The 13,946-nt window shown below is 42.8% G+C and overlaps 1 protein-coding gene across 2 annotated transcripts in view; it reads right to left on the bottom strand.

Annotated features, from left to right (window-relative positions):
* The window catches only part of LOC139910005 (palmitoyltransferase ZDHHC14-like), a 57,188-nt gene extending 44,336 nt beyond the window's left edge, over positions 1-12,852 (bottom strand). For both annotated transcript variants that reach the window (XM_071897189.2, XM_071897190.2), the window contains exons 1-2: positions 12,358-12,852; positions 11,369-11,662 (exon numbers count right to left, since the gene is read on the bottom strand). In XM_071897189.2, coding sequence (XP_071753290.1) covers positions 11,369-11,610 — 242 coding nt within the window. In that variant the 5' untranslated portion in view covers positions 11,611-11,662; positions 12,358-12,852. The remainder of the gene's footprint in view (positions 1-11,368; positions 11,663-12,357) is intronic.
* Between the last annotated feature and the right edge of the window lie 1,094 nt (positions 12,853-13,946).

Below are 13,946 nucleotides of genomic sequence, written 5' to 3'. Positions count from 1 at the left end.
CACCAGGACACACAGCAAAATAGAAAGATACAGTAACATGTTAAAATATGTAATAACTTTGTCATGCTTAATTTCTTCTTACATCATTTCACCCATTTTAAGAGCAGAACGATTGGTAAACAAGATCCAAAAATTCCATTCATTTTCGCCATATGAATCTGGATCCGGATATAATCCGGAAGCCCCGAAATTATGATAACCCTTATTATAACTTACTATAACCAAATATCTGAGAGACAGAAGTCATTCTATCTTTTAACCTAGACATTGGCAGTGTTGAAAGATAGCTTGTCTAACCTTCTGCAGGGTACTCAAAGGAGACCTCAGTAAAACAGGCAATGATTTCAAGCATCATTAAATTTGCCTTCACAGCTACTGATGGAAAAATTGCAACAGGTCATCGGGTCTTCTACCTCCTGTAAATCAACAGGCTGAATTAATAACCCTTGAGAGACAAAAGTGTATTCCACAATTTAGTCTGGGCCAATGTCTTCAACATTTTCCTCACTCTTCCATTGTTCACTTCCACCCCCTCAACTATGAGAACAAACTGCTCACTCTAATTCCAATGACAGTCCAAACATGCACACACATTCTCTTACATAAAATTCTGGAGATATTAAATGTGTTCTTTCTAGGATGTGACAACTTCTGTCAAGATGTGATCTACCAAATAAATAATGTGATGTTAATGTGCCTTCAAAATAAGCAATGAAATGGAGTACAATTGAGCATGAAATTATAACAGATAGGATGAAAAATACAAAACAAATTGCTACCTCTTATACTCATGTAGACACTTCCAAAAAAGCTAATCTACAAGACACAAAAAAAAATCTTTCACAAATCATAGGGGGTCTAATGATAGGGATTAAGAGCCAACATCAACTAGCAGGTCTTTAGCCGAGGGAACCACATGGGTCAGTGGGGAGTGCAGACAGGGGCCCAACACAGGCCACTCACTTTAGTTAGAGGTCCCCCAGAGTAACCGCTACAATTCCTAAGTTTTGCCATAGTGACTGGGCTGACAAAGATCCTAAGTGCATCTGATCTAGGGCTGCACAATTAATTGAAAATAAAGAAATCGCAATGAACTAGGTCTACTTCAATTTCCATATCAGAAGAGGCTGCAATTATTTTATCAGAGAGGTTGCTGCTCAAAATGGACTCCTAAACATGGTATTCTGGTGCTGAGCAAAATTTCTAGCCTATAAATTAAATTGCACATAATAAAAAAAAAAATGGCATCGTATTCAAACAGAGCAAATCTTAAGCAACAACATTTTTTGGGGGGGAATTTTCACCCTCCATTAGACAGTACAAAGCAGAGAGAGACAGGAAAGACTGGGAGAGAGAGGGGGATGACATGAGACAAAGGTCCCGGGTTGGTCCTGGACCTAGGAAGCCGTGCCCGCACCACCGAGCCACCAGGATGGCCACATGTCCATTTTTTTAATTAAAAATGTTTCTTGTTAGCTGAAAAATCTAAAATATGTAAAGTACACTGTATTGCAATTTATGTCGCAATTGCAATATTCAGCAAAATAAGCAATATGATAATTTGTCAATATCCTGCAGCCCTGGTCTGATCTGAAGCAAACCGAACCTTTACCAATTCTAACTGATCATTTAGCAGTCTCCTCACATTCCAAATTCCAATTCCGTTTGCCAAATTAGGTGAAAACAAAACAGATCCTGTGATTTCAGATCAAAAGATATCAGCAGAAAAAAGGCAAAGCACTGTGAAGCCAACCATCTGTAGGCCTTGAAAGCAATGGCACCATAGAATAAGCCATGTGACTTACTGCTCATTACACCTGACAGCTTCACAACAGAGTGCCACAAACTGGAAAGAGAAGAGAACATGAACCACGCTACTATGCTATCCACTGCTGTGCACCATATGGAAAGGTGTTTGTTTGGGTTTTGGAGTTTGCAATCACTTTCAATTTTAACGTTCCAAATCTGTCTCACAGACGTAAGCAAGCGTTTATATTCCATGTTGCCATCTTGACTACATCAAACGTTTTTTATACAACGAACAGGCCGTTTCCTGCTGCTCGCCTGTTAAACCTCCACGTCTGGTGTCATTATGTGGGATGTGGCTCAGAATGTGTAGCTCTTTACGCAAACCTAACAGATAAAGACAAAAAAGGCCAATTATTTTATTGACCACACCAGCATGAAATGACTAAATTACACCAACAATTTAAGCATCTAATACTTGAAAACAGTTAAGAAAACAGTTAATACAACTAAAGGTCAAATGATGCATTGGCCACTCTGCAAAGAGAAAAAATGCACCCGTGCACAGTCCAATAAAAGAAATGCAAATGAACTTTACTCTCTTTGCTAAAGATGGCCTAATCAAACACAGTGCTCAGAGCTTTGCAATTTCACTAAACCCAAAGGTCAAAGGTCAAGAAAACAGTTCAGACATGCTAAATCAGAGCTAGATCCCATACCTATCAGCCAGCAGCCAAATTAAACATTAAACTCCACTTTCAGCAGGAAGCACTGCCATTCTCAAACAGGGAATGTAGAAAGCTAATTAAAAGTCAATCAATGTTTAGTATGAGGACCATAAAACCAATGTGAATCTGCATCAACTCAGTCAGGGGCCTGTCTCACGAAGCAAAGCAAAATTAGTGGGTTAGCGAGCTAACTTTGAGTTTAACCCTGGCTTTTTGGTCTCATGAAGGTGGCTCACTTTATAGCAAGGTAGATCACCATACTAACTTAGGCTGCACACCTAACATGCTCCGGAGCAGGTTATGTTCCGGCTATTGCATCCAAACGTTTAAAAAGCCAGCTTCCTCACAAATCAACTCTCTGGAAAAATGGCATCACCACTCCTAGAGGATCCCGTGGACTTTTTAAAACAACCTTTATTGCAAAACTTAATAATATTTCAACAGAAACATTGCGTTCAAATGAATGCGACAAGTAATAAACTGTATAGGGGGATACTATTGAATTAATAGATAGTAAGAAGGGCTGTTCGCAAGGCAACAGTGTTTAGAGACCAGCAGAACCACTTGGATTTCCACAATGATTTATTATATCAGAGATATAATAAACATTTGTAGCATTTCCACGCCATGTATCCACTTTGGCTGTAAAGGAGGGCTTCTATCAAATTGCTTACATTAGTTGACTATGCTAGTTAATAATAAATGAAATTTACTGTTGCATATTAAGTGCTGAAATTCTTTCACAGGATTCCCGACAGTGATTAGTGTAACAGACTGTCCCCATATTCCATCCCCGCAGCCCTGGGGAGCATGAGGCCGACTTTGTGAGTAGAAAATCTTTTTAGACTCAATGTGACAACACAATACTGTATCAATCTGTATGCCTACCATGCCTTCATTACAGGCAATGATAAGCCTTTGTGATAGTGATAAGATTACTTATGTATTTACACTAGCTGCAATTTTCCTCGTGCAAGCCTCTCTAGCCATGGTAGCATCAACAGTGTTACTTTTCACTGTTACAATGTTTTTGTATTGCTCATACTTATTCATTATAATAGTTTGTTCTTTTTGAGAACACAAATTTTAGTAATCCATTTCTTTCCCACACTTCCCACTTTTACAGTCTGCTTAACGTGTTGTAATTGTCTGCAGCATGTTTACATAATCCCATAATTATTTATAGTCTATTGCTTTTATTGTTTGATTATTTTATTTCACATAATGTTTATTGCTTATTTTCATGCTCTAGTTTCATCTCATATCTTAAATAGGCTGCTCTAGATCTGTCACTGTTGCATATGATTGGCCATTTGTTACAAACTCCGCCCCTTTTATGTGAACACATCCTGGGTTGACAGAGCTGACAAAGAGTTGATAACCACCTTCGTGGGACCAGTTAGCCAGGATCGCCATTGTTAAGTTTTGTGAAGCCAGAGACACCCTGACTATGTCCAACTTGCTTCGTGAGACAGGCCCCTGCTCTCGTATTTCCTGTTGATGTAGACTTCTCAGTAAACGAGCATGGAAAAGAGAGTAGTGTTGTCATGATACCAAAAATATGACTTTGGTATTGATACCTGCTAAAGTATCACAGCTTTTATTCTAAAACAATACCACAAAGCAAAAAAGAGCGGAAACTGAAACTACAAAAAGTGTGTCCTTCTCTGTCGGTTCTTGCATGCTTGCAGAAAAATAGCACACTAGTCAGAACAGAGCATATGATTATCTCAAGTCGTGGATTGTGATTTTCTGGTAAAAATGGCAAATTTAACCCATGTGAAAAAAGGATTTTACAAGGATTTATATATGCAAGTGTGAATTTTATGTAAGCTGATGATAGTATCATGATATCAACATACTGCAAAATAAAACCAGCTCTAGAAAAACTAGTCTTGTGCCACTGGTGAAATCTGGTACTGTGGAACTTTTCCACTACAAGTGTTCTGTGGAAGAGTGGAGAGTGTGTTCATTATCTCTGCAGGGCATCACAGGTAATCTTTCTACCTCAATGGGGTCTCTCGAGGTCTTCCTACTCATTTGCCTCCCACAGGGCGCACTAATCTCAACAATAATCCAACCCAGATTACCGTTATCACATTTCCCACTAAATCCTCTTACGATGCCAACCCGTTTTTCAAAACTCGGTTGGGAGTGAAGCTTGGGGCTTTCATTTTAGCTTGGAGCGACCATGTGACGGTTCACTTCACATTGCTCAGCTCTGTTCATTGGCTGTCATTTCAATGCCACCTAAAATACACCTCACCTCCTTCTACTTTCCCTCTAAAGCCATCACACTGCGCTGTAAAACAGCTTTGGAGCCAATCAATATCCTCTGATCTACAACAAAAAGCCTATCAAACACAAAGCATCCATCCTCCGAGCCTCACAGCATCTTAGCCTGCAATTTTCCTCCTGTCCTTAGAGTTCAAGAAGAGTTATCTTTTCCAGGCACTGAGAGAAGCTTAATACTCTAGAGTGATGCTGTACCCAACAAAATACTTGAGAAAAAAACTGGCTAGTGATGATGTATCAGCGTTCAAGAGAAAAGACTGCAGCATGCAGGTTACAGAGAAAATTGGCACCTTCATCTGTAAGAAAGAACAAAAAATGATGAAACAGGCTAGTTAGTCATTAGGCAAGTTAATGTAAAGCAATTTTGAGAAGACCATAAATTACGTGGGGCTTAGTGCATTTAAAGCACTTGGCTTTGTGGCCTTTCACTCTGGAGTGTCATTACTCATATCTGGGCTACATGGATATAAGGCTTTGTCAGTTGCGCCTTTTATTACATTTTGATTGCATTTGATGGCAGTGAGGGTCACGACGTGAACCTTCTCTTAGCTCTAGGCCAAGTCATTTGTCAATGAAACAATGGAAGATGGCAAGAATTTGCAATAGTTACATTTTTGCCCTAGTTTCTTCATGGAATCATGATTTCCTGCCACCTTGCAGACACAGATGTCAGTGGAGTACAGCCTCAGACCACTGGAGCAGTCTGTATATGTTTGAGATCCCTCCAAATGTGTTAGCATAACTTTCCAAAACGTGCAATGCACTCAATTACCCCTGGCCCTGGGAGTGGATGTGCTAGCAAGGGAAAGCTGTGTGACACACATAGAGGGTGTAGGGGTCGACTGAAGGCCTGGGGCTAGTCAGGGGTAGGAGAGGCCCTGCAAAAAATCAGACAGCTGGGCTTGATTCCTGGTTTGAATGAGCCTTGGTGACAGATCCGCGCCTCGTTTCCACAGGAAAACAGACAGCAACAGGAAAGTCTGAGACGACCTGTGACAGAATGTCCTGCAAGGAAACAAAGTCATATCCAAAAAGTGTTCACTAATCAAATAGCCTATATCTGGCTGGCTGACCATAGATGGTATCATCCTACCTCAATTTGTCTAATTATGGTACGCTTATTGCTCTCATCTTGTACCTGCCTGGAAAACAGGGGCATTACAAAAATCTGAATATTGCTGAGTGGTCTCCACAGAGAAATTTAACCCACTGAGTAAGAGGATAACCCATCAGGGGATTTTAAATGATGGGTGCAGCTTTAAAAACACATCTGTGTTTATTTATTTATATCAATTATAGCTATGTAGGCTAATTAGATATAGCCTATATCCGAGGGTGAAAACCATCCTCAATTTAATTTGCTAAATAAACATAAAGTCAGCGGTGGGGTAATCTGGTAATCGGGAATGGCACTGTACTCTAAACCTGTTTTAGACCGTTAGGCTCTAGAAAAATGTGTTTCTTTTCTTGGGAAACCATGTGTACCATGGGTGTGCCTGCTCTGTTCAAACCATGTGGACAAAGACTGAACTCTTTCGCAACAGCCTGTCTTTTGACACTCCAACAGCTGACATTATTTTGCCCCTGCATGTAGCAAACGCCTTTTCTATTCTTTGGGAGTACTGCACAGAACTAATACAATACAAGAAGGAAAGGGTCGGCTTTTTTACCGATTTCATTGCATTAGATCTGTAATAACAACGGAGCCCATAGCTGACATGCTTGCCTAGGGGAGTTTAGAGCTGTTGTATCCTCTGAATGAAGTAGCTTAACAGTACTGCTCTCCCGTGAAACAAATGCGTTGCCTGGGGTGTTCATAAAATAGGGTTTTCTTTTCACTCTATTCACAGGAAGTGGCGTCCGAAGACCTCTCTTGAGGAACTTGACCTAGACGGCCTAGTTGTCCTTTTTCAGTGTTCTCAAACTGCTGCTGTATCCAACATGTGGACACAAATGATTATGCAATGTAGGATAGTTGTTTTGTGCTATTACACCATCAGTACAGGTCTCCTTTCAACAATAATACAACAGAATAGAGAAATCCATCATGTCACAACATAGCTTTGGTTGAACCTCCCAAGTATCTCAACTACCAAGGTTTTCTGCTAATAAAAAGGCAGACTGGGGAAATAAGTTGAGGATGATTAATCCCAGGGTTGGACGGCTCCAACAGCTGTTAACCTGATGATTTACATAATGACATGTGCACAAATGTACTCAGATACTGTAAACTCAGGTACTGCAAAATGGGGAAATCAGATTAACATGCACTGGCATTAATGCTGATGTGCATGCACAGGTGAGAAAAGATTATGAAGAATTCTCTTATTACTGTGATGAGAACATGTCCTATGAACTGACGCCAACTCTCCTCATACAAGACTCCAAAAACTTGGCGCTCGGGACAACAATATTTGAAGGAGTTGAATACCCTTAGTGTTTGTTAATGTTCCCTAAAAATAGGCCTCTTTAAACAACCATTAGTAAATCTATGACTGTTACGCTTTCCTCCTAGCCACCCAAGTTCCAGAAGAACCGTTTCTATGCTTCTCTTTCTCTTCAGATGACTCCCAACAACTGACTGCTGATGGCTGAATCTCTTTTGCCTTGCCTCCCTATTTCACAGCAAAGCTTAATCACTCTTTCAAAAACTGCTGAGCTTTTAGTCGATCCTAATCGCATGCTTAAAGAGGTTTATGAAGGGACGCTGGTGCGCCAGCCAAATAGGCACACATTCAGGGAATCTTTCTACCCTGTCAAAGACATGACTAGCCAGAATGCAGTTGGGGATTAGGTGGTAGCAGGGATGGTGTGAGCAGAGAGCAAGTGGGTGTATTTGTACACTTAACAAGACCTTGCCTGCCAATACACCCCCTCCAAAACGAGGCTGTGCTTCTCACACACCCACGTCACCATCAAAACACCTTAAGTAAACGGCCTATTCCTGTGAGTATAAACCTTGCTTAAATTTCAAGTGGATTACTCATCAAGAAGCAAGCCCTGCTTGGCTATGAGGTTTGCATGTTAGTGTCTGAGGTTTGCATGTTGCTGTTCTGTAGGAAGAAAGAACCCGTCTGTCTTGTTGCCGCGGTAAAACCATCAGATGGCATGTAGAGCAAGATCACTGTGGCTAACCACCTGCCAAAGTGTCTGTAATATTGCTGAATCAAATCATGCACAGACACTTCTGCCCACCCATCTCTGCAAATGACCAATTAGTAAGACAGCCAAAATGCATGTTAATATTTTTTCTTTAACGCACATACAAATATAGACTCCACACACATAGGACATGTGGCAAATGTTACAGATTTCTATCTTGATTTTGATCTCAATGTGACAAAGGAGAAAAGGATCTGCATCTCTGTCTTGTATCGAACACAAAGGAGAAAGACAAAGCAGGGATTCTAATAACTATACTTGTATGAACAATATCAAAATGTGCTTTTGTGGGGGGACTTTGTGGTCAGACTATAGTTTGACAGGTGTCTGGTTATTTCCTGTACATCTTGACAGATTCTGCATAGACTTTTACAGCTCCTTTCTTGTCCACATTTCACAGTTTAACAAAAAGGGCCATTTGATCTGCCATCCATCAACACTGACACACACACAGAAACCCATCTAGTCCCTATTCATTGCTTAAGTGTCTCAGCCTAAGCTTGATGGCTAGTGCATTACATCTCACAGGATTTCTGTTTTATTCATCTCCAAGATTACTAAAAACGCAAGCATTTAGCATTCTCTCTGCCCAACACAAAACACTGTGGGTCTAGAGGTCTATTTTCACACCCAACAAAACAGCATCTCAGAACACCACTTCAAACATTTGCCTGAGTGAACTTTTACGATGCATAAGGGAGAGCAGGCAACATGTGCAACAACAGCACGCATGGGCGTCTGGGGGAGCAAGCAACAGAATAATAAACAGATCAAAGTCTGCCGGTCACTAACGGGCCTTATTATGCATAGCTGAGCACCCCTCAGACGAGAAAAAGAGGAAGAAGCAAAATAAATATGGAGAGCTACACAGAACTCTGGTTAATGCTTTGTGTGTCTCTGCACAAACACTATCTCTTGCGAGTCTCTTTCTAGACTCCTCCACAAATGTGAACAACATTAGCAACGAGTGACGTCATCTTGCAACAGAGTTAGCCCAAGTGTAATCCCACCCCAGCCCAATTAAAAATACCACACAGCTCACTTGTTGGATACACAGGTTACGCAGGCTACGCAAGAGACAGAAGAGGCCCTCACACATTGCACGAGTAATGGATGAGGAGTTGTTCTCCACTGTGCTGACAGCTGGAGAGTGGGCTTAGAAAAACACATCTAATCGAAACGCATTACGGTTAATGACAACAGAAGCCAATGTGCAGGTCCGCTGACTATCGCCCTGTCCAATAAATGTCTCCTTTCAGCTGATGGGCGCTGGGTGGGGGGTGGGCAGAGAGAGAGGGAGGAAAGTCAGGAGGACTCGGCTGGCCTGGGGGCGTGGACAGAGAGCAGGCAGGACAGTGCTGAGCTGAAGAGTGGCTTTGTGGTTCCATGGTGTTCCTGAGAAATGTCCCCTGTAGTCACAACAAACAGAGGACAGCACACTGAGCCCTGGCTCCGCTGGCTGGCCACGGTGCAGGAAATGAAGCCCTTTGAGGGAGGAGAGGTATCATCAGGAAGCATCTGGCATCCTCCAGGTGGGTGCTGGGGAACATCCAGGTTCAAATGGACACGGCAGTCTTTTCCACTGTCACTTTAGTAAGTAAGCTGTTCCACAGCAAAGGCGGTTTGAATTTTTAGCCTGCGGCAGCCCCTGTCTAGTATTCTGGCCTTTGGTCATGGGTTATGTCTGTATCTCTGCTGAGGTGACAATGTATTGAAAGATCAAGTGGTCCAGAGGTCACTGTTGATAGATGTGCAACGTGTAGCATTGCACCCGTAATGGATAACACACACAGGCATATGAGAAAGCAAACTGCCAGTGGTTTGGAAAAGAGCACACCAGGGACATAGTGGAGGGTAAACACACCTAAACTCAGTTTACCCACCTTTTTTTATTTACAGAATAGACTTTAACCATCTTTTTAGCCTAACATAAATCTTTAGGAGATGAAATCATAGTATAAGCCATAGTAAGTCATAGTAAGTCATATCAAATTATTACAAGTTATATGAGGATATGGTCTTTTTATAGAAAAACAAATAATACTTTTTCTGGAAATATAATTAACTTTTGTTTATATTGGTAGTTGTTCGCCTTACGATGACCACCAACTGGAGGTCACAGTTTACCCTTTTTATTTACAGCTACATCACTGGAGCACACTAACTTACAAGTCCTACCAGTTTTACAGGGGCAGTGCAGATACTGGACAGCAGCCACCAACCTCTGAACATATTTTGCACATTAGGCTCTCCGTTACTCTGAAACCATTTACCCTGATAAAGGCTGTCCGATTGAGCAACAAATCTCATGATGGAGCAGGATTCTTATCTAGCAAAGAGCCCTGGGGTTTCTGGAGTAATAGAGGACAGAGTGATTAGTCAGGGCAAATGAATGGAGAGAGAGAATGTGCCGTCTCTCATGGTACACCCCAGTGCCAACAGTGCTCAGGTCAGTGTCTGTCTCTACATGTTGTAGCATGTCCTCCAGTCACAGAGGGCCAATTTAGGACGTCCTGGATGAGGTGAAGATGTAGGGTCGGATGAGACAGTGTGGAGAGGAACGTGCCGTCTGGTGATTACAGGTTGCTCTGCCACTGGGAGAAGGCAGAGGGCTCCTGTGGGGATTCTGGGACTGTGATTAAGGGAGTGCAAGTAGCACATGTACTGTAGGTAGACAGACACTGTGTAGGCCTGCACAACAGGCTCCATAACTCATGAGTGGCATGTCACCAAGGCCCGAAGGCAGATTTAACCATTAACAAACTGTTGAACCGGTCTAAGGTTGTAGATCTGGTACTTTAGAAGCTGATTTTCACTTCCTCTTGAGTTGAGTCCTTGCTCATTTTCACCTGGGTTTTGTGATGTGTGACTTATGAGATTATGCAGCAGTTTACTGTCACCCTTAACTAGGCTGCCATTATCAGTATAAAAGCACAAATTACCAGACAACACTAGCACCCATTCAGGAAGGTCAGAGGTCAGGATCAGTTACAGAGCAGCACCCTGGACCTGGACCAACCACCTACCAGTTGTACTGCATATAACATGCATGGGCATGTAAAACACATACGAGATGTTGGGCAAATTAAAATAGAACAACCACACCTTTTCAAAGTAACCACACAGGAGTTTCCATCAGCAATAGCCCCCAGCAAAACACAGTGTGTCACTGCCAATTTGAATGATTGTATGTCGCATTTTATCTACTTCCTCGCAGCAGAGAAGCCTCTGTATAATCCCCAACCAGATTGTAGTGAAATCTCCCTGTGCCCTGAGGCGATACACCCTCTCCAGAATGATGTGGCAGTGACATAACTGACCTATATCTAAACTTTTCGCTGACAGCCCATGAAATCCCCAATCCACAATGCCCATGTGCACAAGCAAATAGCTGCAGGGAGCGCATAAAGAATAAACATTATTTCAATAATACTCACTCAAAAGTGAAGAAAAGCCCACATGTGACCAGAATGAGGACAAGGGTGAGGTAGAAAACCCCTGTCTGCCGGGCCATCATAATCCTTCCATTGCAGTAAAATTTATTCCGACCTTGGAAGGACTCCCACTTCCTCTTCTTTGGGGTTCTCTTTTTGTAAGGGGTCTCCATCGGAGTGGAGCTGCGAGTGCTTATCTGGCTGTACTCGCACTCTCTCATGGACTCAGACACCCCGAGATGCATCAATTGCTGATTAAATCCCCACAGCTGAATGAGTCCCGGGGCAGATGTGCCTCTGTAAGGAGAACAAACCAGTTCAGTACAACAGATAGGCCATGTCCATTGCTACTTAGACCAATGCCTATACTTTTTAAGTATGGGTGTAGGTGAAAAAGTTTGTGAAAAGTGCACAACACACTTCGTGTTACAAATAACACACAGTCAACCCCAGCATTTCATTTGCGTAGCATTCTCAATACTTCTTTTGCTAGCAAGCAACCTCGGTAAAGCTGAAATGAGACAGATGAGCCAAATGTACAGTAAGTTTAGCTATCCCTGCTAACTTAGCAAATAACTTTACTAGCAGCTCACTCGCAACAGCCTATTAGCTTCTTTGTTAGCATGCAACCTTGCTAGCATTATCTAGCAACAAAAGGGAAAGTGCTGCTGACTGACTTGCTAAAGCTAGCACAGCTAGCAAGTTGATGAGACAACTGCTAGTTTGCTAAGTTAACGTTAGCTTGGTGGCCAACTTGCAATTATGGGTTAGCTTGCTTATCACTCACATCAGCCACATAACTACACATTTTAACTTGGCAATTTTACTTTGAACTCTCCCACACAAGAGGAGCCAAAATGAAGATTTAATTGTACTCCTCGCCTGCATTGTCAGCCACATTGCATTACAGACACCACCACACACCAGGCTTCACATCCCGTCTCTCTGCTGCCTGTCTGCCTGGAGAAGCGACAGTTGAAGCGCTGCCTTACCGAAGGAAAGTAGTCGTCGTGCTGGGGTGTTGTCACGTAGCTACTCCTCTCGTTATCCAGGTTTGTTACGGGCTGAGGACAAAACGAAGAACACCATTTTCTTGGAAGTTAAAGGGTAAAAAGGGGAGTTTCGAATTGGTAGCTCGCCGCCAAAAAACAACTTGGTCTTGAAAAGGGAAGCCCGTACTAGCCAAATCCAGAGAAACAGCACACGACGGGGCGCTCAGACGAGCTCCAGCATCCTGGCTGCCCGTCGCTCAGAAAGACACTAGTCTTTGCGCACAACACGAAAGAAGGAGGACATTATATTTTTTTTGTAGAAGTGTTTCACAACAACAGACGGCGAATAATCCTCGTAAATCTTCACCCTTCCTCCGCGTACTCGGAAAAAGTTGCAGCATTCCCCCAGGAAGCAGGCAGGCAGGCGAGTCGACAGCCCTGCGTTAACATGGTCCTGGTCCACACAGTGCTGCCACCCTCGCAAACAACAAACATCAACATGGGAGCAGAGCAGAGCCTCCCAGCCTGCTCCTCCCCCTTCACCCGAGGCTGAAGTCACTACTGAGGGGGTGCAAGAGGAGGATGGTCTATAACAGGGGTTCCCAAACTGCGGTCCGGGGACCTCCAGGGGTCCTTTAGGGAGGTTCCAGGGGGTCCCCAACAAAATGAGGTATTGATCAATTTCACTGATTCACTCACTTGAAGTTAGAATAGTGAGAGAATGTATGGCTGTTTTGATTAGGGGGTTCACCCCCCCCCCCCCCCCCCCCCCCCCCATAAGGGAGGTCTAGGGACCTCCAGGGGTCCTTGAGGGGGTTCCAGAGGTCTGCCCCCTCCTCACCTACAGTAAAATCAAAAATCAAGGAACACAGTCTTATCGAAAGCCCCTGGTCTACAGGAGGATGTTATGATTATTTCAGTAATGTCTGAATAGATTAAAATTACTCACGCAGAATGCCATCAAGAGAGAGGGAATGCTTTGAAACTTTCAAAAGGAGCCCAAATCTGGCAGACCAGCTTGATTAAATGAGTTAAGATTGACAAAACAAACGTTGTTATTATTATGGACAGTAAATTATTTAATAAATAGGGGCACTATTAGTCATATTCAGCGAGTATGTTCCTCACTACCCAAAACAGACAAGCAGTGACGCTGCCGCATAGATCATGTGCTCCTCTCTCACGCTAACAACTCTGCGATGATGCAATTTCCTGTTAGGCCTGTATTAGTACAGATGATGGCAACATCAACCCACGGTTCCTCAGTCATTTGACCTCTTCTTAACACCTACACACACACACACACACACACACACACACACACACACACACACATGCACACACACACACAAACACACACACACACCTCCTCAGATTCTCCTCGTCACCCAAGCTGTCTTGCTTGGCTCATTCACTCCCACAGCCATACAATTATCTGCTTTTCATTGGAAAAGAACTGCAAGTCCGGCTGTGTTTCATGTAATCCGAGAGCACTCAAATGTTCAGAATCAAAGCAGAACATTATGCAGAGGGTGAAATATTTACTCCCAGTACTGCCAATGTAGTGCCAATACGTTTTACTGTATAAT

The sequence above is a fragment of the Centroberyx gerrardi genome, chromosome 17, assembly GCF_048128805.1.
Source record: "Centroberyx gerrardi isolate f3 chromosome 17, fCenGer3.hap1.cur.20231027, whole genome shotgun sequence".
Classification (NCBI taxonomy): domain Eukaryota; kingdom Metazoa; phylum Chordata; class Actinopteri; order Beryciformes; family Berycidae; genus Centroberyx; species Centroberyx gerrardi.
The sequence above is the reverse complement of the archived record's forward strand: the minus strand, read 5'-3'. Positions and strand labels throughout refer to the sequence as shown.